This window comes from Struthio camelus, chromosome 4, assembly GCF_040807025.1.
Source record: "Struthio camelus isolate bStrCam1 chromosome 4, bStrCam1.hap1, whole genome shotgun sequence".
In the NCBI taxonomy this organism is placed as follows: domain Eukaryota; kingdom Metazoa; phylum Chordata; class Aves; order Struthioniformes; family Struthionidae; genus Struthio; species Struthio camelus.
In genome coordinates, this window is record NC_090945.1 from 33,773,792 (window position 1) to 33,800,050 (window position 26,259).

General features: G+C 39.7%; 1 protein-coding gene across 10 annotated transcripts in view; it reads right to left on the reverse strand.

Annotated features, from left to right (window-relative positions):
• The window catches only part of INPP4B (inositol polyphosphate-4-phosphatase type II B), a 325,541-nt gene that overhangs the window by 266,923 nt on the left and 32,359 nt on the right, over nucleotides 1-26,259 (reverse strand). For 4 of the 10 annotated variants that reach the window (XM_068942137.1, XM_068942132.1, XM_009689285.2 and 1 more), the window contains exons 1-2: nucleotides 20,698-20,898; nucleotides 16,773-16,831 (exon numbers count right to left, since the gene is read on the reverse strand). In XM_068942137.1, the coding sequence (XP_068798238.1) occupies nucleotides 16,773-16,831; nucleotides 20,698-20,809 (171 nt within the window). In that variant the 5' untranslated portion in view covers nucleotides 20,810-20,898. Of the gene's footprint in view, nucleotides 1-16,772; nucleotides 16,832-20,697; nucleotides 20,901-26,259 lie in introns of those variants that run through there. The other 6 variants (XM_009689286.2, XM_068942134.1, XM_068942136.1 and 3 more) reach the window with 4 other exon arrangements.

Below are 26,259 nucleotides of genomic sequence, written 5' to 3' on the forward strand. Positions count from 1 at the left end.
TTTTGTATAGTACAGCCTACCAAACACTCAGCATTATGGAATTCCAAAAATACACTTGTTTTTTTTAAATAAGGAGACAGCTGCCCAGACCTGGACGCCATCATACCTTGGCCTCAGATCCTTGTATCTGCTAGAGTCTATGAGCCAAAGATCATCTGAGGAATTTGTGCTATGTAAATGAGAATGTAAAATAGCTGTATGTTAGAATCAGAAATATGAGTGGATAGGAACAAAGGAAGAGGGATGGGGAAGAAGGAGAGAAGACTGCTTAAGAATACATTTTAATGATAGCAAATAAGCCTGGACTTGCCTCAGTGCAATTTTAGATACAAGTGTAATACATAGTCTCAAGCAGAAGTAATTACAGAATAATTCTACCTGGCAAAACTGCATGTGGGAAAAATAGTTTTAAATTACATTAGACACCTCAGTCCTTCATGGGTCCTTCATGAATTAATACATTCAACTGGTGGAATCAGGAGTCACAGCTTGGTCATAACTGGCTAAAATACTTTTTAATGCTAATCCCCATATCAACACTAATTGCTACATCACATTTAACACTACTTGGCCAGTATTGTAATCCCACACTTCATACAGTCCCAACTATCACTAATGGAGAACTACTAACAAGAGTTTTCTCCACTCATCTAGTCCTTGAAGGAAGAGGCCAAGCTAGAGAGCAGATCATCACAACCAAGGCACCTTTTCACCCTTCCAAGCAACCAGCAGAAAACAAAAGAACAAGAATTGCAGCATTAGAGCATCAGACCACAGCAGTTTGATTATTTGTGCAAGTACTCAAGGACTGAACAACTCTTCACCTCACCTATATCCCTTAGATGGGAATTCTGGAGCAAGTGCCTCTACTACATATGCATTATTAATCCCACTAGTGCCATAATAGCAAATGAATACATTTTATCCTTGTGACAAGAAAATGTATTTAAAAATTATTTTAAAAATCTACATCTGATCTCACCGAGATTTTCATCTAAATTTCCAATTGCACGTCTTGACTGAGAACTTGCATCTCGGGAACATAATCTATTTCCACTCCCATATCAGTGCACTGAGCTAAGTCTGACAGCAGTATAGGGAGCTCTTCCTCAGACCTGCAATGGATGTCATAAACCTCGTCTAAAACTCTTTTTTAGTTAAATAAATTCCCAGAGGTCACACAAATCAAGCATACTTATTTTGATCTGAAGACACAAAATAATGCTAACAGCTCCTAATATGAGCAAGTTAGTTTGTTAGCAGTGGAATTACAATTACACTTCTGTCATTAGAGTTAATTTCTGTATGAGAAGTAGCAGAAGGTCAATTAAGAAATCAGTGACCATGAATGAAAAGAAAGAGAGGGAGGGGAGGAAGGCCTATTACTATGCTTCCAATGTTCACAGAAATGCATATCACTGTCACATCACCCAAGAACTGTTGCTCATTTAAAAAAAAAAAAGAAAAAGAAATCCACATCCACTTCTAGAATTAACATACTAATTTTTCTTCAAAAGCAGTCAGTTACTTTCACATCCACTCTTCCATTTTTGTCATAACTACAGAGCAATAGATTTATTGTTTAGTAACATTTTAATGAAAATTGAAATATTATGTCCAGCCTATTTGTTGAGTTTATCTGTGTGTCTTTACACATACAAACATATTCTGGAGTAACCCAGAGTTACAATACTAAAAAGTATCTCTGGTATTGTAGTATTAGAGCTACTCTCCTTCAGAATAAATGCAGGACACCAGTCCCTTAGAGTCTTTAGAGCAGCAAGCTGATCCTAGGACATACACCAACCTCTTCATACAATATACACACATTAAAGATGACCAGGTTTGCCACCACTTACCTGGCGCACAAAAGCCCTTCCCAAAAATTCAGGAATTACCACCAGCAACCCCTGCTGTAATATTAACACTGCCCTCTGCCCTGCCTTCAGATTTACACATGGAGGAATTGACACAGAGAAGAACCCACAGCAACAGACAGCATGTAACGTACAACTACTGCGGGCACTACACGTGCCCGGAAAGGGCAGAAATATGATTCCTGAAGCACGGCTATTGCCAAAACAACTTTCAGGATAACATCACCTTCACCCCAGGTCCTACCTGCCCATCTCTAACAAATGTTTGCACAGACGCACACAAATGTGCAGTGACATGCCCACCACCCTGCCTTTTTTTTTTTTTTTTTTTTTTTTTTTTTTAAAAGAAACACTATATTGAGGAGGTTGGATACTGTTGGAAAACAGTTTCTTTTATTCTCCTTTAGGAGTATGTTAGGCCTTTAGCAGAACTAATCAGAATTATAGTTTTGCCACAGTCTGCTTCTCTGGGGAAAGCAAAACCCTTCATGAAGGCAGGCTAGCCACAGCCCATGGCTTCCAGCATGCAGGTCTTGAAAGGTGACCTGTCGGGGGTGCTCCCCAGGGCCAGCAATATTGACAGCCTCCAGAGCTCACAACCCCAGTACAGGCAGGAACATGGAGAGCACTGCCCAAACCAAAAAAAAAAAAAAAAATTCCCTGAGCCTTTCTCAAAGAAAGTCAAAATTTTTCCTTCTGTTACTGGTTGATTGAAAGTTACATGTTGACTCTAATCTTAGGGAAGATTTCAAATTCTATCCCTTACCTGCCTTCTTGGTAAATGTTTACTTACCTACTGGACTGGAAAATGTTCCTATTTCTGGGCAGAAAACCAGGTTTGCTTCTCTGGTCTCAGGTTTTTTTTGGGGGCAGTGAGGGGGTTGAAATGGAAGAGGTCATGCACAACACAGAATGCAAGTGATACATTAATGCAAGAGAATAAATCAAAATGGGAACACCTGACTTTGAACACTTCTAAAGCTTAATTTATTTTAAACCACTGCCAGCAAGTAGCATTTTTTCCCCCTTGGCATTATTCTCTGATTCATACTTAAGTACATCTTTTATAATTCTGAAAGGCGCAACAGTCAGCGATATATCAAAACGAACACTGCAGTTTCAGATATTCCATTTCCCTATTTTACAAGCTATGGCAATATTACTCAACAAGCAAGAGCTGGCTTCCTCCAACAGTCTTCTATTCACTTTGGAGAGGAAAATATGTATTCCTTTACAAGGAGAATATTTGAATATTTACAGTTTTGAAACACCTGCAAGACTGGAAAGAAAGGAGAGAGAACCAGTAATATTTTAAAACAATACTTCATCAAGCAGATATTTTACACTGTGCAGCATTTCATGGCCTGTTCTAAGCAGAACCAAAAAAAAAAAAAAATCTACTCTAAAAAGCACTAAGTATTTAGAGATTCCCATGGGGTAAGCTTTAATCAAAAACCATACACAAGGCTTGATAGCATGCATTTTTTCCTCCAATTGCATATCCCTAAAAATCACTTCCAATTTTGATGAAATATACTCATTTTTAACGAGACATAGTTTTATTACACTTTAAAAGTCAAAGGCAACATTTTAATTTTTCCATAGGAATGGGAAGAAGTGTTAAAAGTCAAATTTAGAGATCTTTAACTGTGATCAGCAAGATGACATCATTCCATCAAAATGGTATTTTGATGTTTCTGGACATATCTTCAGGACTGTTCAAGACGACAGCAGTCATGATTTAGATTTACCTAAATATGTATAAATTTACCTCAGATTACCTAATATAAGTTAGATTATGTTGTCAGAACCTCTTCTTAGAGGAAATTAGAAAAATATTTCTCCATTCAACAAAAAAAGCCTTTCTGTATAGAATAGTTCAGAACCGGGCTGAAAAAGTTGAATTAGTTTGCATGTTTGCAAAGAAGATTCGAATTTCCCATGATTAAAAAGCCACTGAGGGCTTCCCCCGCCCCCAGCCCAGCCATCAGGAACACTCTCAGGTTCGTTCACGTTTCGGAAGGCGAGAGAAGCGTTAGCGCTAACGGGTCAGATACAAATCCAACTTATTTCTAGTGCAAAGCAGAAAGAAACAGAAAGCATTTCTCTTCCAACAGCTGTCTGAGCTAACTCTCTTAAAATGCATAAATAGCGATGTAGAGGCTAAAAGCAGAGACATAGTTTACAGATTTAGACAAGAAATTTCCATCTGCTACAGAGTCTGAAGAAAATCAGAAGAATTAGAGTCTTCAAGATCAAACAAGGTGAAAGTTTGTCCTGTCTCATACAGCTTTCCTGTCAGTTCTCAAAAAAAAAAAAAAAAAAAAAAAACAAGGCAAATAGCACACTGTGCCCATGATGTTCCTGGTGCCACTTGCACTGCTTATAGTGCAACTGGTTTTCATCTTCATTCAAATTGGCTGAGCAGCAAAAGAACGTTCTGCTGGAGAAACAAGGACACCTTAAGGAATAAGGCATGAAAACACCTCCTGCCTCTTTGCTACAGATTTTGGGGGAGGAGGAGCGTGAATGACTCTCCTACAAGGAGCAGACTTACCGACAACAAAGTAATTTAGAATATCTTAGGCACAAAGTTACTTACGCGACCAATACATGACCCCGATGCAGTCAGACTAAAGCTATCAGTACAGAAAGAACCCACAGCATACTAGTTAATCAGAATCCTCACATACAATATCCTAACAGGAGCCGTTAAAACACACCTTCACAGGACAAATACACAGTTTGGGTGCTTAACACCAAATTCTAACAGCTTCACTAGACCTCACAGACCTAAAAAGTGAATCACAGAAAACTAGCCCTGCACTGATGTTTTAGAAATATTCTACGCAATCTTTTTAAGGCTTAATCTTTTCTCAATGCATATTACAGTCTAGACCAAACAAACAGGTTGACATCTGCCTGTATCTTCAGGTCAAGGCAAACCTGTTCAGAGGAAACATAGGGCTCCGAGTGCAGGCACAGGGTCTATGGCATGACGGGGATCTGCCTAAGAACAGCTAGCAAATTAGAGGAGAACCACACATGAAGATTTTTGCTCTACCATTTAGTTCCACAAACACTAAAACATACTGTCCCAGTTGGCTAATAAGCTCCCTCTTGGTTGCGGGGGGGGAGGAAAAAAGCCCTGTAACTGCAGATTGCCAAAGGCAGAAACCTTCTGCAGAGGCTTTGCTGCTCCCTCAGCCCTTCACGGTTTCCAGCAGCCTCCACTGACAGAACTCATCTCATCTAGGACAGAGGACTAGGTCTTCACCCTTTGCGCAACATGTGAGGATGAGAGATGCCAAACTTTCTTCCAAACTTTAGAGTTCGTGACTCTATTTTGATATTTCCTACCACTTCAAAATCGTTAGGCTTTCCATTCAGTATTCTCAGACCCACTGTTTGTGGTTGGGGGGTAGGGGAGGAGAAGGTGGCAGGAGACCACCACCACCACGCGGCAAAAGATTTGCTCTTTATTAGGAGGACGAGGTAAGGGGAGAAGCTGTATCTGCCAGATACAGCTTACCACACTTATTTGTACTGCCTTTCCAAAGCACAATCCTCCCTCCTCTGCAGAGAGTAGTTTAACCAAAGTCATGTTTATTTCAGAACTAAACAACATGTCAAATAAAAGTAAAGAAAAAGATATATATATTGCCTCTCCTAGGGCCACAGACGGCATAAATCTTCTAGAAGGGGCTATCAGGCTTCCTTACAAAGGTCATACCTCAGTGGTATTTAAACCCTCTGATTATTATTAATAGCCTATGACTTAGCCTATGGTGCCTTTTCTCCCACGTACAGCATTAATACATGGCACCGTGCAGGGTACAGCTACACAGCAGTCCAGGTGCAAGGCTCATGGGGCTTTCAAGTAAGTGATATTTCCTCCCTCAGCAGTGCGCACAGGCTTGCCCAGGACCCCGGGTGAGTACTCAACTGAAGATCGGGCTGCCACAGCTATGCCATTAGCATGCAAGCCAGCTAGCTACACCTATTAAAGCTCACAAATTTACAAACATGCTTTCAGATTGCAGTGGGGACACAGCATCAGCCCTTCCTGCCTCTCAAATTTATGCCTCTTGGACCCTATGCAGACAGCAATTTCCACACTCCCAACTATTCAGCATTTCAATTAGCTCTTTAAAAAGTTTTTAGCGTTAACATATTATACATCGTACTCTTTTCCCCCCTCAACTCGCATCATCTTGAATAGGTTGGATAAATACCTAAGTTTTAATCATATCTGTTCATGTGTTAATTACTTCTTCACCACAGGAATTCTGTCTATGTCCTAATCATCCAGTACAGTTATCAACCTTAAAATTACTTCAAAAAAATTACTAGCAATCATTAATTAGAGCGCAGAATTTTTTCACACGCAGGTTAACCAGTACCATGTGGAACAAGTGGAGTACAGCTTGTTCAACCAGCACCAGAAAAAGTCCCAGATCCTGCCTTTTTAAACACAACCATACTGTGATCGCTACTGACTGCAAACAGAGATTCCAAAACAAAACACGGCAAGCAGCAATCTCCAAAAACCATTTTAAAAGTATAACCTGGGTCTTACAATTGCTCAGCAAGATTTGCAGGAAGAAGCACTATTTTAAAGATACAGCAGAAAAGACTACACCTTCGTCTATGTCCACATCACTGCGGCCAGTTCCAGCTCAGGAAAGAACGGCTGTTGGAAAAACTTAAGGAACATAAGTGCTTCCATGAGCCTGACAAAAGTTGCCATATTCATCAAACAGAAATACACAGGAAGTCTGAAATATTCTAAACAACAACTTCTGGTAGTTGCCAGATGTCCAGCATTCCAGACATACGTCCCAACTCCTTCGAGCCTGTATAAAACTTCTCAAAAGAAGAAAAGAAAGAGTCAGGGTGGAGGCATGGGAAAGAGGGAAGGACACATCCAGAAAAACCAATACAATCCAAATGCTTCCTCCTCTGCTTTTTAATCCCTCTCTTCAAACACTTTCACATTAAAAAGTGAAGTTATTTACATCAAGCATGAAACAATTTCAATAAGAACCATAATAATATCATAATAACCAAGCCTGACTCCTCAAAACCAGGAAAAAAATGAGTAAAACTGATCATACTTTCTACTTATAACTCTCTACAATACCTTCTAAAATGCCAAGCATGTTAGTCTCTTACTGAAGCTCATAAGGCCCCTGGACTTCAGGGAGATTAATCCTCAAAATGTCCTATTAGAATTTAGGGCTATTTAACCTCCCTGCTTATCTGGAAAATATTCATAAAAATCAAAGACTGCATCAGCCAAAAGCAGTTTCACCTACAGATTGTGAAGCGATTGCGAGTTCCTGACTACATTACAAGAAGATGAGGATTTTGTTTCTTAAAGTCAAAAACAAAATCAACTTCTAGAGCCCCATTAACAAGCAGCTATCATCAAAACAAATCCTGAAAGAAAAAAAAAAAAAAAGGAGACTTAGCTAACACCTGCAGATTCTTCATAACCTTTGGTAAATCTGCTCAACAAAGCAGGAGTGCTGCCTCCCATAATCCCCACTCCAATGAAATCAAACTACCTGATGCTGCTAGGACGTGGGGGCTTGTCACTCAGGTGCCTTGCTCTGGTAGCATCTGCAATGCACTTAACAGAAATAGATCAACTCTTCAGAGGATGACAATTAATTCTATTTGCATTAGCGACTTCGGCTGCGATAAAAAGGAGACGTAGTTGGCAATGCTGAAACTTCTCTTCTCTCCTGGGAGTACTTCAGAACATTCTTGTATTAGGAAAGCTTTTATATCCTTCTAAAACAGCATAAAGACATCCATTTGTGAAGCACAGAGACATGTGAAACATCTGCTCTGTTCTTTGTAAATACTGCTCTAAAGGAAAGGTCAATGGCAGAAGTCTACGGACATGTATCAAATGGACTTTTCAATACACCAAGATCAGCTAAAGTCAGAGAACCTGAGAGTGCCAAGAACAAACAGAAGCCCAGATGCACACGACAGTTAAAAACAAACACACCCACGCACACACCCCACAGCGCCTGCTGGAATTTTTATTGCAAGTTCCAGGGAAAATTAAAAATGAAGAACTCTCCCAAATTGAGCAATTCTTTTTCATGCACCAGATCTGCTATCATTTCCTTCATTCTACAAGGGAAATATGGAATATGCATGATTTCACCTACAGATTTCCCCCTCCCTCAAAAGGTTTTAAGCTTCTGCAAGTTTGAGAAGTCTTGAAAAAGTTATGTGCTCTAAAAACTAAACTCAAATTAGGATAACGTCCTGACCCATTCAATAATTTGCCATGATAAGCATCTGTCCTACACACAGACATACAATACCAGATCTCACATCTTTCTAGGACAAAACTCTCCTCTTCCAGACAAATAGCTAGAACTTATAACACAGAACAGAAAAAGATGAAAGAGTTGGAAAAAACTGATGAGAGGGCAAAGGGTTAATACATTTTGTAGAAGTAGTCACATGTGACAAATCTGTCTCACACTGGAGAGCCACTGCAGTAGCAAGCACCACCAAAAAAAAAAAGAAAAAAAAAAGAAAGAAAGAAGTATTAGTTAGGACCACATGGGATGCATCCTGGTGTGCATATGTACACATATATATTTATTATATATATACATATATGTAACTCCTTTACACTACACTAATGAGGAACTGGCAGGGCAAGCATGGACTAGACAGAAGATCTCCTACTTTGCCGGTGCAAGTAAGGAGCATCTAACCAGCAAGCTCCGTGGCCTGGCTGCTGTCAATGACTCTGCAGCTGCAAGATGACTCTAGGGCCAGCAGCAGCTTCCCTCTTCTCTCATCATCCTGCTCATAAAAGCCTAACTCCAGGCTAATCAGCAGCCCCTGGCTTCAAAAGCCTGCGTTAGGCCAAAAATAAAAGCAACTTTTGCCCTTAGTGAATTATTTCAGTAGAGTGGGTTTTCTTAGGATTAGTTAACATTAGCATAAGATGTTTATTCACATTTCAAGTTGGTACCCAGAAACTATTAGCTGAAGAGATTGCTGCTGCCATCTACTGACAACTTCCAATATAAACAAAACATAAATGTAAGATAATAGTAACTTCAACAGAGCTCATATTCTAAGACAAAATAATTAAACAGAAAAGCCTAGCACACACAGCTGGTAGCCAGGCTACATCATCTGTCCAACAGGATAACGAACCATGAGTTGTTCCCCCCTCACCACCACCTTCATATAAGCAGCAGCAAAAGTACTGTGACAAACTGGTTTCTGGTTTACCGTCTTGCACAGAAAAGCAAACACAACTCATTTACTGCTTTAGCACATGTTAAAATATGGGGAGGGGGCTGTTCCTTTGTTTTTTAACACTGTTAGTCACTCACTAACACAGAAATACAGGTATTGCATTTTAAAGTTCATTCTTTCATTTTACTTTATAACTTTTTCTCTTAGAGGTACTATCCCAGTTCTGAGTAACAATCAAAAGTGCCCACTCTATGCTTTGCATGATACAGTTTTATCTTCGTGAGGGGCTCTTTCACAGAAAGTTGTTGCAAAGTGAAACAATTTCATAGACCAAGCAGCTCTTCCAGTTACAGTCCATAACAGCAATATGATAATTTGTTCTTCAAAACATAAAACGAAGTATTTTCATGATTCTCTTCAGTGCAGATTCATGGGTTAGAAAAGGAATTACAGCTTAGTGCAGTATGTCAAGCTGTTGCAGTTAGTCTTTCTCCGTCTCTAGGTTTCTTCCACGCCTTGAGAGATAACATGCAATGAGATAATTGCAATCTACTCAGCTAGAGAGGGTGACATACTATCTATTCAGCACTCGCATACAAAGTTTCAAAGCCTTTCTTGTTTCCAACAGTGTACCTGGCAGTCCTCCTCTCACCAAAACCAGGCAACCGCAAGAGCCTTGCTCAAAAAAAACAAGAACCACACTGTAGCTTGCATCATGAAAACTGCCACTCAAGTTCCACAGAGTAGCCACAGTTTGATCAGGACACCTATTAAAGTCCTGATTCTGCAAACTTCTCTCACAAACAAATGCCTACCCAACTCTAGGAGTCAGTTTGCAGCCATGCATGAAGCCACCCAACGGAAACATCTGCAGGACCTACCATACTGTCTGACAACCAGCACGGGGTTAGAGCAGCGCCCAGTGCAGCAACAGCCAGAGTACCAAGGCAGAACTGCATGGGGATACTCAACAGCCTTTTACTAAATACAGTTATTCGTATAACAATCTATTCCAAAGAAGATGGGTGCTTTATTCCTGCCATTATGCAATTATACCAATTACTGCAGGAATACTGGAAACTATGAACTATGGAAGATGCAAATATTTTCGTATATTAACCGTAAAATGATAAATAAAATCTAATTAATTCTATTAGACAATACTTTCAAGTTCACAGTAATTCTGATTTGCTGTGATTAAATGATTTATATAAAAATATATATAACCAAAGCATTTGCATTTACAAATGTAGATCAAGGACCAGATAAACCTGTGATATTTGTTCTGTGTTTGTACAGTGGATAAGACATTAATCCATGACAAAGCCAGAGCTGTAAAAACAAGGACGGGAAGAGGAGAGGGGAGGAAAAGGAAAAAAAAAAACAAAAAAAAAAACCACACACACACACACCACACCACACACACAAACTGATCCAAGCAATGTGAGCCTACATGAGAGGCAATCAACATCAGGAAATGGCATTACTATTAACAACTTTTTGTAAGCATCAGAGCAAAGAGTATTTTTAAATAGGATAGGAGGAGGATAGGATAGAATAAATAGGATAATGAGATTACTTGTCAAGTTCTAGCTTTTCCTTTTGGACCTCCTCACAGGTTTCACAGACTTACAAAACCAGGCATCATGTGCTGGATACAGATCCGAATCATCCTTTAAAGGGAGGGCACGTAGGGCACTGGAGACTAGGAGAGATCTTGGAGGTGAAAACAAAGCTTACAAAAGGAAGGAAGCAAGAGTCAGACAGATGCAAAGAAAAGATTAACAGAGTCAAAAGACGACCAGGAAAGTTATTTTTGCAGGCGCACTCCAATGAGTATAGCCAAATCTTGTATCTTTCCCAGGACCAAGAGAAGGATGTTTCAGTAATTGAAAACGTGAGATAAGGCGGTCCTAGCCCAGAGCTTTAGGCGGATAGAGAGATGGAAAGAGAATGCAGTACCTCAAAAGGAATCTGCAAAACGTGGACATAGCTGAAACGCAGGTACTTAGAAAAACATTCCTATTGGAAGTGATGTAAAACTCAACAGGATAAGTAGTAGGAAGGGAAGTGATGTTCACCTTAGCAGTCAAAGGCAATGGGAAGAAGAGCCTGACAGAAAGGATTAAGCAGCTGTTTGATTCAAGCCAAAATTGAATTCATGGCTAACAGCACAGGAAGGGTCCTTTGAAAGGCAAGATGAAACTCTAGTTTGGGTAAACAAGTACAGAGGCACATCCAGTACTTTGCACTGAAGAATGTGCACTTTTAAGTTACATTTTTTCATATGTACTTCAACTCTGGATACGGCACCCCATGGATCACCAGAGAAAGATATGGTGGAAGGAACAAGGACAGAATGACCAGGAGGGAACAGAGCTGCAGGAACCAGAAGATGAGCTGTTGGTGGAATCGACAGACAACTGAAAGAGAACTGCTTCTCGGCTTTTATTTAGAAGAGATCAATCAGGACAGATTAGCAAAAGCAAGTTCTGTAGCATGTAAGGGACAGACACAAGGCTTGGGAGGATGCTGGGATAGACCTGTATTAGATGCAACTGTAAACTAAGCACTAATAGACTGCAGATATCAAAGAGAAAAATGGGCATAGCTAGGGAAGCAGGTGAATCAGGGACAGGAAGGCACAAAAAAAGGGAAGATGAAAGCACGCTTACTCCATGAAAGAGCCAGAGAAAAGGAACAGATTAAGGGACAAGTTAGCCAGAGATGAAAGTGGACACAGAAGAAAACCAGGAGATGGAAAGGAATTACCAAAGCAAGCACAGAGGTTTACAAGAAAGGTCTGCATCTGTGACAGCAGTGGAAGAGAAGGGAAGGTTTCACTATCTGGAGAGCAAGTCAGTAATACCTAGAGGCAAGAAGGAAAAGCAAGATAAATGAGGGAAAAACCAGACTGTAGGGCTTGCCAGGATCCAATTAACTTGGAAAGAGAGAGATATAATCTTTCAGCTCATAGTAAAAATTGGAGCAAACAGCTATCTCATAGTTCAGTGGTTATAAATTGTGTTTTCTAGTACTTTTGGAAAGCAAGACTGCAACAACAGTCAGCACAAATACCTTAGTGGTACACAGATTCTCAGTAATGAAAGCTTGAGATGACCTTGTCTTACTAAAAATGTAGGAAATGCCAGTGTCACTGGGCTTGTGGTCATCTGCACGACTGCTTAAACACTCAGGTCCGCATCAGCACAAATGTTTCATGTCAGTGGCTGCTGGGGAAACCAAGGACTCCCTTTGTCTCCTGTTCTGCCCCAGCTGTTTCAAATAGCTTCATGCTCCTTGCAGTCTCTCTTCAGAGAGGATGGCAACTTCTCTATTCCTTTCCTTTGCCCCCCATCACAGACGTTATATGGGCATTACCTACATCACGCTTAGTGACTTTTGAAATGGCAACATAGACATCACACATTAGACTCATGATAAATACTGTAACAATACAATTTATGCTATGCTTTCCCAAACTTTGCAAGAACGCTTGGGACTGTTGACAGCACAACCATTTAAATTTGCTCATTAATCCTGTCTGCTAAAGTCTTATGCCCAAAAATGCATTCAGTTTAAGAAAAAGTAGTTCATTACAAAAACAGTCTCAAAACAGTGTTCATCACCTTTTACTTAATACTTTTAGGCATGAGGTGTATAACAACTATGCTGGTGTAAACTGGAATATTAAGTCTGTCAACATAATCAATGTAAAGAGTCAGTATAAAATCCCTAGTTCACCACAGCATTAGGAAAGTTGCAGAAAAACTTCCCCCGCCCCCACCACTTTCCTAATCTTAAAAAGTGTTGTAGCAACAAACTTGCAATATGTAAATTCACTACAGCACAAACATGCAACAACTACAATATTGTAATCCCCAAACGGGCACAAAACTTGAAATGGGAAGTCCCTTCCTAGGTCAATTAAAAGGCACATATGTATACGTGTATGTAATACCACACACACTAGTAACTGCTACCCAACAGTTGCTCTGTTCCCCACTCACATGAATCATGGAAGTACCTCCCAGGCTGGAGCTGGGAAGAGTTAAAATAAATAGTAATAATTTTTGGTGAGGTTCATACTGCTTTCTAGTTCTTCCAACTCTTAAATGTTTGTGAAAACACTATGCAATAGCAGACTAGTTCAAATCTTTTGTACTAGGACCCCTAAGAATTGCTCCAAGAGTAACACAATGTCAAACTTTTAACTGAAAACCCTGTAACACACACAAGGTTCTTCACTCCAGCCACACGACTCATCACAGCTTCTAGGACCACAGTTTATAAACTACTGCCTTCAAAAGCAACACATAACTCTCTAGGCTCACTGACTATTTATTGTAGGATGTGATCTCAGACACCTGCCTCAACCCAGGAAGCAGGCAGAAAACCTCCACATATAAACTCAAGGTTTTGAACTTCATGCAGAAAGGATTTAACAATACTCGGACTCAGACTGTACGGCATCATGCTTTAGGAAAATGATCTAAGGGGGAGGACGGGGGGGGGGGGGAGGGGGACAAACTTCGCTCCACTAGTGGGTGCTAAATCTTGCCTTAGGCCGGTAATAGGTCTACTTCTTAGTCCATTCACAGTCCAAAATAACCAGCTCCACTCCTAGATCAAGGAATATAGATAAGTCCTTAACATATCTAATAGGTTACTCTGCTGCATCCAAGTATGATAAAGTAGAGGAATAAACTGCATTTTGTTCCTGCATGGTAGCATCCTTTGCAATTTCACAGATTCTTTCTATACAAGTTGCATAATTTACGTAATTTGAACCAGAACCAAAAGTCTGTCATTAAATTATAAACATTTGTGCATGCAGGAATGCACGCACTTCTGACTGCAATTAATGAACAGCAGGAAATCAGTCTTCATTTCATGACAGTGTCTGCTGGATTTAACTGTTCAACATTCAGATGAGCTTCCAAAATATTAGTTGCTTTTCTTCCTTATTAAACAAGAAGGACTCAAGGTAGGTTCTAGCAACAAAAACAGGATCACGGTTTCATCAGTGCTGTTCTAGGCACATCTTGCACACCCTACATTTCCTGAATTAGCAAATGTTTGAGTAGAACATTAAAAAGAGGAAATCCCTCAGATGAGATGAGATCCCTCTTATCTCTAGAATGCAAGAGGGGTAAAAAGAAATACAGGATACAATCCTCTTCCTCACAGCACACAAACTGCATTATTTTCACTTAGTATGCCTATAAATTGCATGCTTTGAAGCAGGGATTTGAGATTTGACATAGATTTGCCTTTGTCAAAGAAACTATCCTTTACAGTACCCAATAGTAGAAGCTTCCGAAAATGACTTTCAAAAATACCTAGAACATAAGATCACTAGGAACCACTTCAGCACTTAACTTAATCTACTGTAAATCACTGGCCTTTAATTTCACCCAATAATCTCCGTATTGAGTCTAGGGAGTTGTGACATTCTACGACTGAGCACCCACTATATGTCCTCATGCTTTGTTTCAGTGGTCAGTCATCATGTTTCATCCTTTGAATTTGTCAGACTTCAAAATCCAGATTTTCCTCCAGTTGTGACCTCCTTGATTAAAAAAAGTACCCAATAAATTCACCTTGTAAAAATCCTTCGACTTTAATCAAGTCGCCAGTTGGTGCTGTTTTTGGTAAGTTTCAACTTACTAGAACTCCCAGATTTAGGCCTCTAACCCTATCTGTATCCTTCTTCTGTAACTTCTGCAAATAAAAAACAACAACAAAAACCACAGACCCAACAACAATGAAACTCTCACATGCTTTTAAACAAGGGAACCAGACCTGGATGCAGTTTTGTCGTACTGACCTACACACAGAGATAAAACACATGCACCTTAGTACTTAACTGATTCAGTCAAACCACAGCATTTCAAGGGGAACTCCCATTTGTTCACTGCAAGCCTAAATCACTTCAGAAACTATAAGCCAAGATTTTGTCTCCTGTTGTACAAGTTTCTAAACATACAGTTTTGCATTGGACCAGCTTGAGTGGATCCAGCTTGCTCAGAAAATCAGCTGACAGACTGCCACATATTCATCATTCTACCTATCTCCATCTGACCTGCACATAAACAAATCCTGTGAAGCTCAGTGCTGATCCACACTGAATCTCACCTATACAGCAACATCGGCAGTGGAAAACTAAAGAATTAAACTGATAACTAAATTTGCGTTCAGTGAATTCTCCCTCTCCTCTCTTCACAGATGCAAAGGTGATCAAGCCGTTTCCTAAAACTATTGTGCAGATTACCAGTGGCTCCCGTGAAAACAGGGACCACTGTTTCTCTCTTTTAGAGAGAAAGTAACTTTGCCCTTCCTTTCATCCCTTAGGGTTCTCAGTACAGAGTTAGGAACGACTTAGCATACAGGTGGCTCAAAAAGCAAAAAGAAAAGAAAAGATGCTTGGAGGAACGCAGGGCAGAAAGAGCAGTTTGGAACTCTCTTAAACCTTACAAGTCCTGCCTCACATGGCAGGACCATAACGTACGTGGGTGTGACAGAAGCGTGTCATTGCCATGAGTTTGCTTGCACCTAAATAAGATTTATTTCTCATTTTACCAAAGACATGCAGCCATACCAAACTCACGCCTGTGAAACCTTTATGTCATACCGTACCATTTTGTAGGCGTGCACACATGCACGCCTATCATAGGCATGCTCCTGAACACTGCTTTAAAAGTAAACACTGATTAGAAGTATACCTCATGTACACACATGCACATTTATCACTGTAGTAAAATAAGCCACTGTATCATGTTGAAAAACTTCCAAAGAGCTATGCTTTACAATCTGTAAAGCATTACTTCCGTGTCTGTTAAACCACTGGTCCATAAAATACAAAAGTATTCTAGAAGCCCACTACAAAATACTTCCTGCTAATATCAGCTTATCACTTCAAGCTTCATACTCACTGCCTTAATTTACAATTGAGTGCAAAAGCTCTTATTTTCAGCCAACTGCAGGAGCTGCGTTCATCTTACCAGACAAAAAGGGTAAGAAAAAAGGCAATTCCACACCTAGTGCTCATTCCTTCTAGGGAAGGAGTGGCCTCAACTCCTGTTAAAGTGAATGGCAAACGAGGGCACTCGGTGCCTCTTGCAAGACATTCATTATGTGGCAGGGTCAGACACTATTTGGATAGGCCCTTCATTCTAGCCACATAATTGCTCTTTACTTCAAAGCAAATAATTTGTGCATAAAGGAGGTGAAAATAGCCCTACTCTTCACAACAAATTTAGTACAAAATGACACAAAAAATTGTAGTGGCAGTCTGTCTGAAACTGCATCTTATTTGTTACCACAATATTTTAGTTAGCTATGAAATTTTGCTTTCACTGTTCCACTAGATTCCACACAGTAACTCTGGATTTACATCAGTGTATATCATGAGCAGAACCTGGTCCTAAACTATTCAGGATTCAGCTAAAAGGAACATCATCTATATCATGAAGAATGTCTAATGTTATACAAAAGTAAACAATGGATTTTTTTTCCTCTCCGCTATTCTCATACCAGTGATTTTTTGTCCCTAAAAGCACAATGCCAATAGCCATCATGAAAAAGGATTACTCAAGTTGATAGAGATTAGAATAACACATCAAGAGAAGCAGTAGGAAAATGAATTACCTTATTTTTCATTAGAAAAAGCAGATTTCCTTTCAGTCGGCACCATCTCTCTTTTGGTTCTGTATACAAAAAAAAAAGTAAGAGATTAATAAAAACAACCTTTTGTCTTCACACATTAAATGCTTCTTAAAGAAGATGCATTAGTAATAAAGGTCAGAGAAGAAAGTCATTAACAACAGCAAAAGAAGAGCCAGCCTCTCTCAGCAGCTGCCCATGTACAACCTGCTGTTAAAAGCCAGCCCCCTCTCAGTGCTGGGCCAGTGCTAATTCTTGGGGTCTACAATCATCTCCTCCTCATCAGGGCCTTGAGAGATGACACCTGCTTTCACTGCTGGGGCAGTGTTAAGCACCACAGACTGGAACTAACTCCTCCTTACCTGAGCTACGGGATGTCTCCTTGGGACCACCACTGCAAGAGTAAAGCAGTCATTCACAGTCACTCCGAGTCCTTTCTCAAGGCAGCTAGCCTGCCATTGGGGGCGTTCGGCCAGCCCCCCCACGCCACCACCATGGGTGCCATCATCATAACATTGATGGAAGAGAGTTGAACCCTGCAATAGCCAAAAGCTAAGGGCCACGACTGTGTGCAGAGAACTGCAACGGGCCTAGCAGCTCCCCCTTCCCCTGAGGGGTACAAATAAGTTGGTCCCAGAGGCCATCTTGGGCTCTTCACAGGTGACAGTGGGTCTGCCAACTCGCTAAGCCCCTCTGGACAGGGATGCCCTCCCACACTTACTTCCCTGGGACTGAGGGTACATTGGGCACTGAGGCAACGGTGGGTACAATCAACCAGAATTGGTTTGCCTAGCCCATTTGTTTGGGTAACTACAATTAGAATAAATCAGCTAGCTTTGTCTGTTTACTAAGTAGTTACCATTAGCATAACTTTTAACATGATTAGAAAACAAGTATTCTAGTTGAGCTAAGTTTCTGTTAACAAGAACTGTTGCTTTGCACCGTTGTAACTCGTGTAATAAATTTTGATCTTTGAAACAAGTTGTGGAGTCATGCAGTACGTCTCCTTCCGCCCCTCCTCCCCTCCCTCGGGCCACACCAACCCCACGCAGTCCGGGGCTGCAAGGCAGTCCGCACTGTGTTTCCCGTGCTTCTCTCCCCTCTCCTCACATGGGAGCGGAAACAGCCACTTTAGCATGGAACTGCTTTTGCTTCCATCACTTCAAGAGATTAAAAAAAAAAAAAAAATCTTTGTTAGGACCAAAAAATTTGTTTTACTATCTTATTTAGATCAGAACATGCTGATTTGATTTTCCAATTTTCAGAAAATAGAAAGGGAGCAAATGAGGCCTAAATATCTATAGGCATTTTGCTATTGTTATTTTAGGACCTTAAGTGTAACATCTGTTTTTCTTTTAACACCTTTAAAAGGTGCTTAACCAAGAGGAAGAGCATGTGCACTTACATGTGCAGGCATGCACGTAATCACAAACCTACATGTAAGAAGAACAGGGGATGTTTCTGAACTTTGGGCTGGGTGGGTAAAAGAATAAACAAACCAACCAACCCAAAACAAGCAAAAAGCTATTCTTAAACTAGTCAGTATTTTAAAATTGCATCACCTTTGTCAGGTGAAATTAAAAAAGAAAAGAAAAAAAACACACACACAGAAGTGATCTCTGTAGACAATGCGTAACATTATTTCCAAAAGAGAAGAAGGAACATTCAGACACAAAATTTACTCTTTTTATTTTTTAGAGGACATGTGAAACCACCTGTCTCCAGATAGCAGCCAACCTCTAGCGCTCTAGAACTCTAGTGCTTCCCTAGGGGAACTCCAGGGCTTCTCTTGAGGCCGGCCACCACCACAGACATAATATTGACCAGAGGGATGTCTTGTTACAGCAAAAAAGCAAATTCTTTTCCTCTTGATAATTTCAATTGGCATCATTTGGGCGGGGGACCAAAATAATTTTCCACCTCAGGAAAGCAGAAAGTTTCCACTCACAAGCACTCAAACCTATAGTAACCAATTTGCTATACATGAGTTTTGTTTGTTTTTAATTAGAAAAAGAATGGAAGTTCCTGCATCTTTCCAGGCATAAGTGTAAAACGATACGGAAAGGAACATTAAATGAATTGCTGCACGTTCACCAACTAAAAGTCTAATCGAGAAGGTGTCAGAACCAAGTCTAATGTTTTGCAGTGAAAGTGCCGAACTCTGCTTAGCCTAAACACCCCCTTCCAGAAGCTGGTGGGCAGCAGCAGAAGCTAAAGGCGTCCCGTCGCATTCACAGCGCTGCTCTCTCTAGTAAAGCACGTTTGCATACAAAACTTCAGCAACTCACTACCTCATAACAGTGCGAAGAATAAGCAAGCCCAGAGATTAGTCAAATTCACCGATGATGAGTCAGTTAGTGGCTAGCGTACACCCTGACTAAAATACAACCCTTCTCTCAGGGGACCATCACCTGCCGAAGGCTGGAAGCCAGAAGGATACACTGGGCAACAGCAGCATTCTCTATATGCATAGTTTCTTAAACGCATTTTTGGTAAGTCAGCCACCACTGATCATTCTAGATATAGCATATTGGGCTAGATGAGTGTTTGGTCTGTCTCCATTTGCTGCTTTAAAAAACACCCTAGACTGAGCAATATAAGCATTTAATAAATTCACACATGAAGAAAAATCCAATACATCTTGAGCTGAAGAGAGGCAACGTATCTCCTCTTCTTGCAACAGCCACGCATCTTCCACCTTGCCCTGTCTTCAGTTTGCTGCTGATGGGAAGATCACTTCCAAACCCTCCAATATTCACTGGGCAGGGCCTGCTACGCTGCCTACAAGGAGAATAAGGCAACCAAACCCTGCCAAGGAACCCCAGCAAAGCTGGACATGGAGACTCACTAGCTGTCTGTCCAGAAAGCTTTCAGCATCCGCAGGAGGAAACTCTGGCTATTCAATTAGCCTCTTCATTAGAAAGGGCATAAATTTTTTTTCAACATTTTGAAAAAACATGCACAACATGTTTTCAGTCCCTCAGCACAATCAAGTCTGTGCCCTGTTTGTTTAATTAAAAATAATTATATGTAAATATATCACAACTAAACACCAAGTGGGACAAGGGAAAATAAAAGTTTGCTGTTTTTGAAATTATTGCATTAGAAATGATTTTACAGCTAAACAAGAGCTATTTCCTAACAGCTACCTAGCAAAAAAGACATTTATTCAAGCTTACTGGAAATTGAGAGACACATTTAAAATACAGTCGCAAAAGCCAGAATGAGCCTGTAAAGGAGCTGGGAACTGATCCATAAAAAAAAAATCCCCTACAACAATAAAACAGAATGCAAGGGGGTTGGCTTTGTTTTTTGAGGAACTGGAGAGCTAAACTTTAAACATGGCAACTAATGACTGGGGACTAGCAGTCACTGGTAGCGTAAGCCTATCTTCTCTCACAAGAAGGTCATTTTCTGTCCCGTGTACTATTTCTTGGGTACATCACAAAGAAAACTTGAAAATTTGAGTAAATTGAAGAGCTGGTTTTAAAGCTTACTTACCACAACATTAACTTTTGAAAAAACAAACACTTGCTTACCAAAAGTCTATTTATTAGTGCTCAACTCCCAAGAGCTGACTAGAGAGTTTGGCATAATATCATATATTCAACTGAACCCATAGAGGGAACCTCTCTAAACCGTTTTTTTTTTCCCCAAATGTAGATTTAGCTAATTAGCAACCAAAGGGCCTCAGCTCTCATCTTCGTTTCCATATTGGAATGATAGCCTAATCCAAAGCTAAGGTGTAAAGGCAATAATTTAGAAAGATATTTAGCACCACTCAAGCATCAGTAAATAGGAAAACTGAAAACACCGAGAAATACACAATTAGTGAAACTGTAAGCTGATAACAGCAGCAGTCAAACATGCACATCCACCACAGGTAGTTTTCAATGCAAGTCATTTTTACCTATTAATTTTTCATCCCCAACCACTCTGCAAATCTTCAATTTTCCTTCCTTGTCAAAACAACCTGACGGTCGCCTGGCCAGCGAAGCCAAATCTTTAGCATTGAATCTCATTGGATTGCCAGGGAAGAGGATGAGGACGAGTAAGAGATGGAGAAGGACAATAACGATGCTAATTAGTGTGCTGAAGCTGAGCAAAGTCTAAGCAGCAGATATGAAGGTCAACTGAAATATTAAAAACAAAGAAAACAAAAGATGCTGCTGTTTAATGCAATTTCCACTCAGTTGTGCACTCCAAACACTGTACATCTGTAGGGAAAAAATATAATGGGAAAAACAAAATAACTAAACAAGTTTTCATAGGTGACTTATTTTCCCTCTAAGATAGATGTGATTTAGCTTTCCAATACCTTTATAACTCCATGCAGAAGTTGTAATTTTATGCCGTATTTCCACACAGTTTAACAACACTACTAATATATTTTGGCTAAAGGCAGCCAAATAACTAAAAAGCTCTGACAGCATTCACTGGAGGAGTAGAGGGGAAGACTGCCTCTTTTCTATTTCCTTCATTGAAACTGTAATTCCAATAAAATAACAATTACTAAGTCTTCTACATACACATATTCAAGGAGTCATGTTTCACTATATGGTCAAAGATCAGTACACTGAGTGTTTCCCTTTCAAAAACTGTTAGAATATACCATGAACACTTATTTTGGAGCACTTTTTTCTCTGTTTTCTGGAGAAACTTGTCCCAGAAAACCCCAAGGAGTTTCCACTTGTCAGAAGTGCATCTACAGAACTTGGTGAAAAATTATACTTGATGAAGGTATAAGACAGCTCTTACAATTCTCTCAGGAAGCCCCTTCTCTACTTAACTGAAATAATTTTAAAATTAAGTTCAGTAGCTGCAGCTTTGACAAGCAGAAGATGTTCAGGGTTTGAGGGACAAATATTTTTCTCAGAAATGCAGTTACTATGGTACCATTTCACACTACTGCAAGGAGAAGAAGAAAATAAGGCCAGAAAAATAGTTGTAAATAGTTCTTCTTCTAATCCACAAAGGTATTCTACGTTCTTAACGTCCAACCCTATTGCAAAGGCTTTTCTCAAAACAATTCTTGGTATCACCCTTATATAACCAAGTGACCTAAGTTTCTCAGATGGCTTTTAATACTCTTGTACGCTAAAACCCAACAAACCACACCACGCTATCCTCAGCATATGTGGCCTTCAGAGAACAGCTTTCGTCACTCAGTCGGAAGCCTCCGTTCCTCAAAGGGCAGCACCCACATCTGTTACAGACAAAGAGCTACAACAACCACAAATCCTAGAGCCAGTTCCGTTTAACTTGGTCCTTCAGCTCGCAGTGGAACAGTTACACGTTCTGCCCTCTGCCTTCCTATGCGCCCTTTTATTCCTACCCCTGTTTATATCCACTTCCATTGATCAGATTTATCCCTCAATGACTTTTGCACCTTCCTTTTACTTCCAATAGCCGCAGCCTACTCCAGTAGCACTACGGAAATGAAAGCAGACCAAGCGCTAGTATTACTTTGTACATTATGAAATACAGGCCAGTTATAAACCTCTTCAGAAGAGGAATTCCCGAATATTTTTCTTCTCCTAGGAAAGTTCTACAATTCTATGGAGAATCGCCATAAAGCTAAAAGCTCTTTTAAGTTTGCCTTTTACTATTACATACCTTTGCAAGCAAGAAGCTGAATACATAAAAGCAGTCCCATCACATACCTGAGCATTAAAAGGCTGCAGCTTCAACTTTTCCATTAAGTTTAGACTATTCATTTACACCCTTTCTTTCTTTTTTTCCCCTTTAGCAACAGCAGTTATACTCCTCTTTAGCCCATCTTCATGCTTTTTACTCCATTTTATTATCTTGTTGAAATTATAACCTCATGGTTATCACAGACAGACTGACATACAATTTGCACTGTACAAGCAGGCTACTGTGCCCAAAACAAACTTTACTAGCTCCAAATGAGAGTCCATGCAGGTGCAGCTGTTTGCCCATGTTCTGTAAATTGACGGACCACAACTGTGGAAAGATTCAAGTCACACAGCATTGACAAAACAGATATTTATCCTGAACTGTAATCTAATACTATACATGTATTCACTGTCAGAGTCCCAATCCAGCAGCAGTGGGGGAGCAAGGAGGGAGCTGGGTTGGCCACACAATACTCAAAACCTAGCCATAATGACCCTTGGAAGGACCTGTCTGCAGCATACAGGTTACACAGACTTTGGAATGGGTAATGTGTATATTCCCACTAGCTTTGTAGGCTGAGTGGAATTAATTGTTGATTTTGTTCTATGGACACAGGCTGCACTTTTAACAGCATAGTACACAGTGCTTGCAACAGACCTATATGTTTTTAAATATAAGCAGAAGCTCAGCAAGGAAAGTAATTTGTGTGAACTCCAGTTGTGCATTTCTTTGTTATGCACCAACCCCCTCTCAAGCAATTTAGAGACCTTTCACATACCTCATTGGTAGCCTTCATGTTTTACAGAATATTTTCAGAAATACAATATATTTTGTTATTTGTTTGTGAACTAATCAGTTCCAGTCTACTTTATAAACTCTTTAGAAAGCTACCCTTACAGCATCTTCCACTATATACAGCTACATTAGGTTGCTTCAACCCTTTTGTATAGCAGGGAGGAAATCAGACCCTAGGAACCTTGCCCCAGGTAGAAGAGTTACTGAAAAAAAAATGTCAATAATGGAATAAAACACACGCCATCAAAGCTATGAAGACTCCACTCACTTAACTCTAATGATGCTTATATATAGTAATTTGTGTAATGAATGGGCATCACACAGAACTGAAGACAAGCACAGAAAATCATGGAAAGAGACAAGAACTTTCAAACTACCAAAGAAAGCTTTTGCTTTCCCATAAAGGGAAAAAAAAAAAAAAAGACTCAGATAAGTAGAACAACATTTTCTGTTTCTGCCAAGGCTATTAGAAGGAATAAAGAAGCTCCAGAAAGAGCAATACACACTGATTTCGGTAAGTTTTTCCAGGGAGACTGGTATACCTCTTGCACTTGCCTATTAATAAAGTGGTAACAGTTTAGAAATTCCTTTATTACATCTGTGCATCTACTACCCCGCATAAGAGCTATAACATCTAAGTCACATGGGATAGTAAAACTGGTACACAGCAGTTAAAACCTTTGAGACAGCATGCTTACAGAACTGAAGAGAGAGAAGCCAGAACCAGCCTTGAAACACAAGGCAGCTGGGCCAACAGAATTTCACATGGCAGTAACAACCACAGTGCCCATTCCCAAGAAGCTTGCCAGAGAAGCTAAATTAATCCGACAGTATCTGCACATTATTCAGACCTAAAAGGCATAAAAACTCATGGGATTCAAGCTGAGGTTTAACTTACTAACCTGATGACCATTCAAAGTCAACCACAATCATTGGTGTGACAACACTAAAAATTGAAGGTAAAAACCTTGATATAAATTTCTGTCTTCATCCACAGAATTGGCTCTCCTCCTTCGAAAGGCAGGAAGAATTTTTGGCTCAATAATTCATTTCTCTTCTGGCTGCATTTCAGAATAAAGCCGTCAGTCAGGAAAACTGCTTAGTCATCTACTGCCTTTAAAGGTTTCTCCCGGCTAATCTCTTCCCTAGCATGCACTCAGCTAGGAAAGATACTATCTTTAGTTATTTAATATCCATGGGTCAAAAGACAGGTATTATTTAATAATCATAGTTAGAAAAACAGGTGCACTGCATCCAAAATATCTCTTAACCTTTTTTCAGGCACCACCACTGCAATCATCCCTTACAGGCAAATCAGACCAGTCGGTTACTTTGTGAGTGGCCAGGAAAGAAAAAGACAGAAGAAGCTAAGTCTTTAGCAGCAATCACTTGGGAATAAAAGACAGCTTCAATAGCTGATGGAGCATAAAATTTGGGAAAATTTTATTTCTATTTGCAATTACATTACAGTTTGCACGATTACTTTCTAAGGATATGGAATAATCGAAACTACCTTATTCATGTGAGGCAGAAAAGGAGCCGAGACCTATCGTAACTGCTAAGCACTAGCCACACAGTCGCACGTTTTGATTATCACAACTAGAGAGAGAAACATCAGTTTTTAATCACTCAAGATATAAACCCACCTCTTACCATATTCATAAATATTAGAAGTCAATGAAAACTAACAGTATATGCAAGTAATCTTAACTTACTCAGATGCTTTAAAAACGTTAAGACTTACCCAAAATTGATTTCAGCACATAAGACTAATATGAACAAAGCTACACATGGAAGCCACAGCTTTGAATAGTTAGGGTTTGGCAGTTATCCTAATCTAATAAATTATGTCTTAGTAGCTCTCCTGCAGGGTGCAAGAGTGAAAGATCAGTTGCAACTCAACTACTCAAAGCTGCTATAGGCACTAGCGACACCCTGTAGCAACAGGGTTACCTCCTTCATGGCGCTATCTGCTACCCTGAAACAACACTTTCAACATCATCTTTCAGGTTCCAAGTTTTCTTACATTTCTTTTAAGCACAGCTCAACACTAAAGAAATTAGAGCATAACACTTTACAGCTTTCTTTAGTACTGCACTTAATGCTACGTATTTTGGTAAAAACCGATTTGCAGTGATTCAAGTGTTAAAATATAAGCTTTCTAATGATGTAATCTTCTAAGTTTCTAAAACAAAGTCAATAAAATTGGCTACCTGATTTTACTAGTTTAGCAATTTCAAAGAGAAAAATGCTGCAACTTATTTCTACAAGTCCTCAGAGACCCTGCCAAATATATTTTAAAGCCCCTTTTTCTTCCTTTGAAGAGATATAATATTTTTAGTTCACATCATTTTATATTAAGTACCTCTTTAATCTTTGGAACACACACAGGACAGGAAACAACATTCAGTAAGAAAACTTCAAAATTAGTCCACTATTTTGTCTTCAAGAAGGTTTTTTGTTTTTGTTTTTTTCTTCCTTAAAACAGAGCAGAGTTATTGCTAATTCCACATACTGCCTCTGTATTTCACCGTTAAAGTAATTATTAGGCCATAAGATAAAGACAAGATATATTCCCTCCCCCCATTAAAATTCTCTATCACCAATTCTTCCTGATTACAGTCAAACAAAAAAAACTAGGCTTTCTGTCTTGCAGTGAGTAGATATAGAAGAATACAACATGTAGTCAATGAGAAGAGTTAAAACATGACACAAGCTTTCAATTTGCAGAGGTATGGATATATCTAAATGGAAAGGTCTGTAAATCTTAATATGTACTTAAGTTTTATCTTGAAGATCGTTACAGGTGATCAGTCTGTTAAGGAAGAAAACTGTCATGGTTTACATACACTCAGAGACTGTATTGCAAAGAAGGTTTCAGGGGATCTTAGACGGCAAGCTTAGTAGAAGGAGACTCAATGCTAGAGAACATTGCCTTACAACAGAATCCTCCTTTAAATATTTTTTCACCAATGTAAGATGGTCTTAATTCTATACACCAGGTATCACTAAATGCCAAATTATCTACAGATGATAT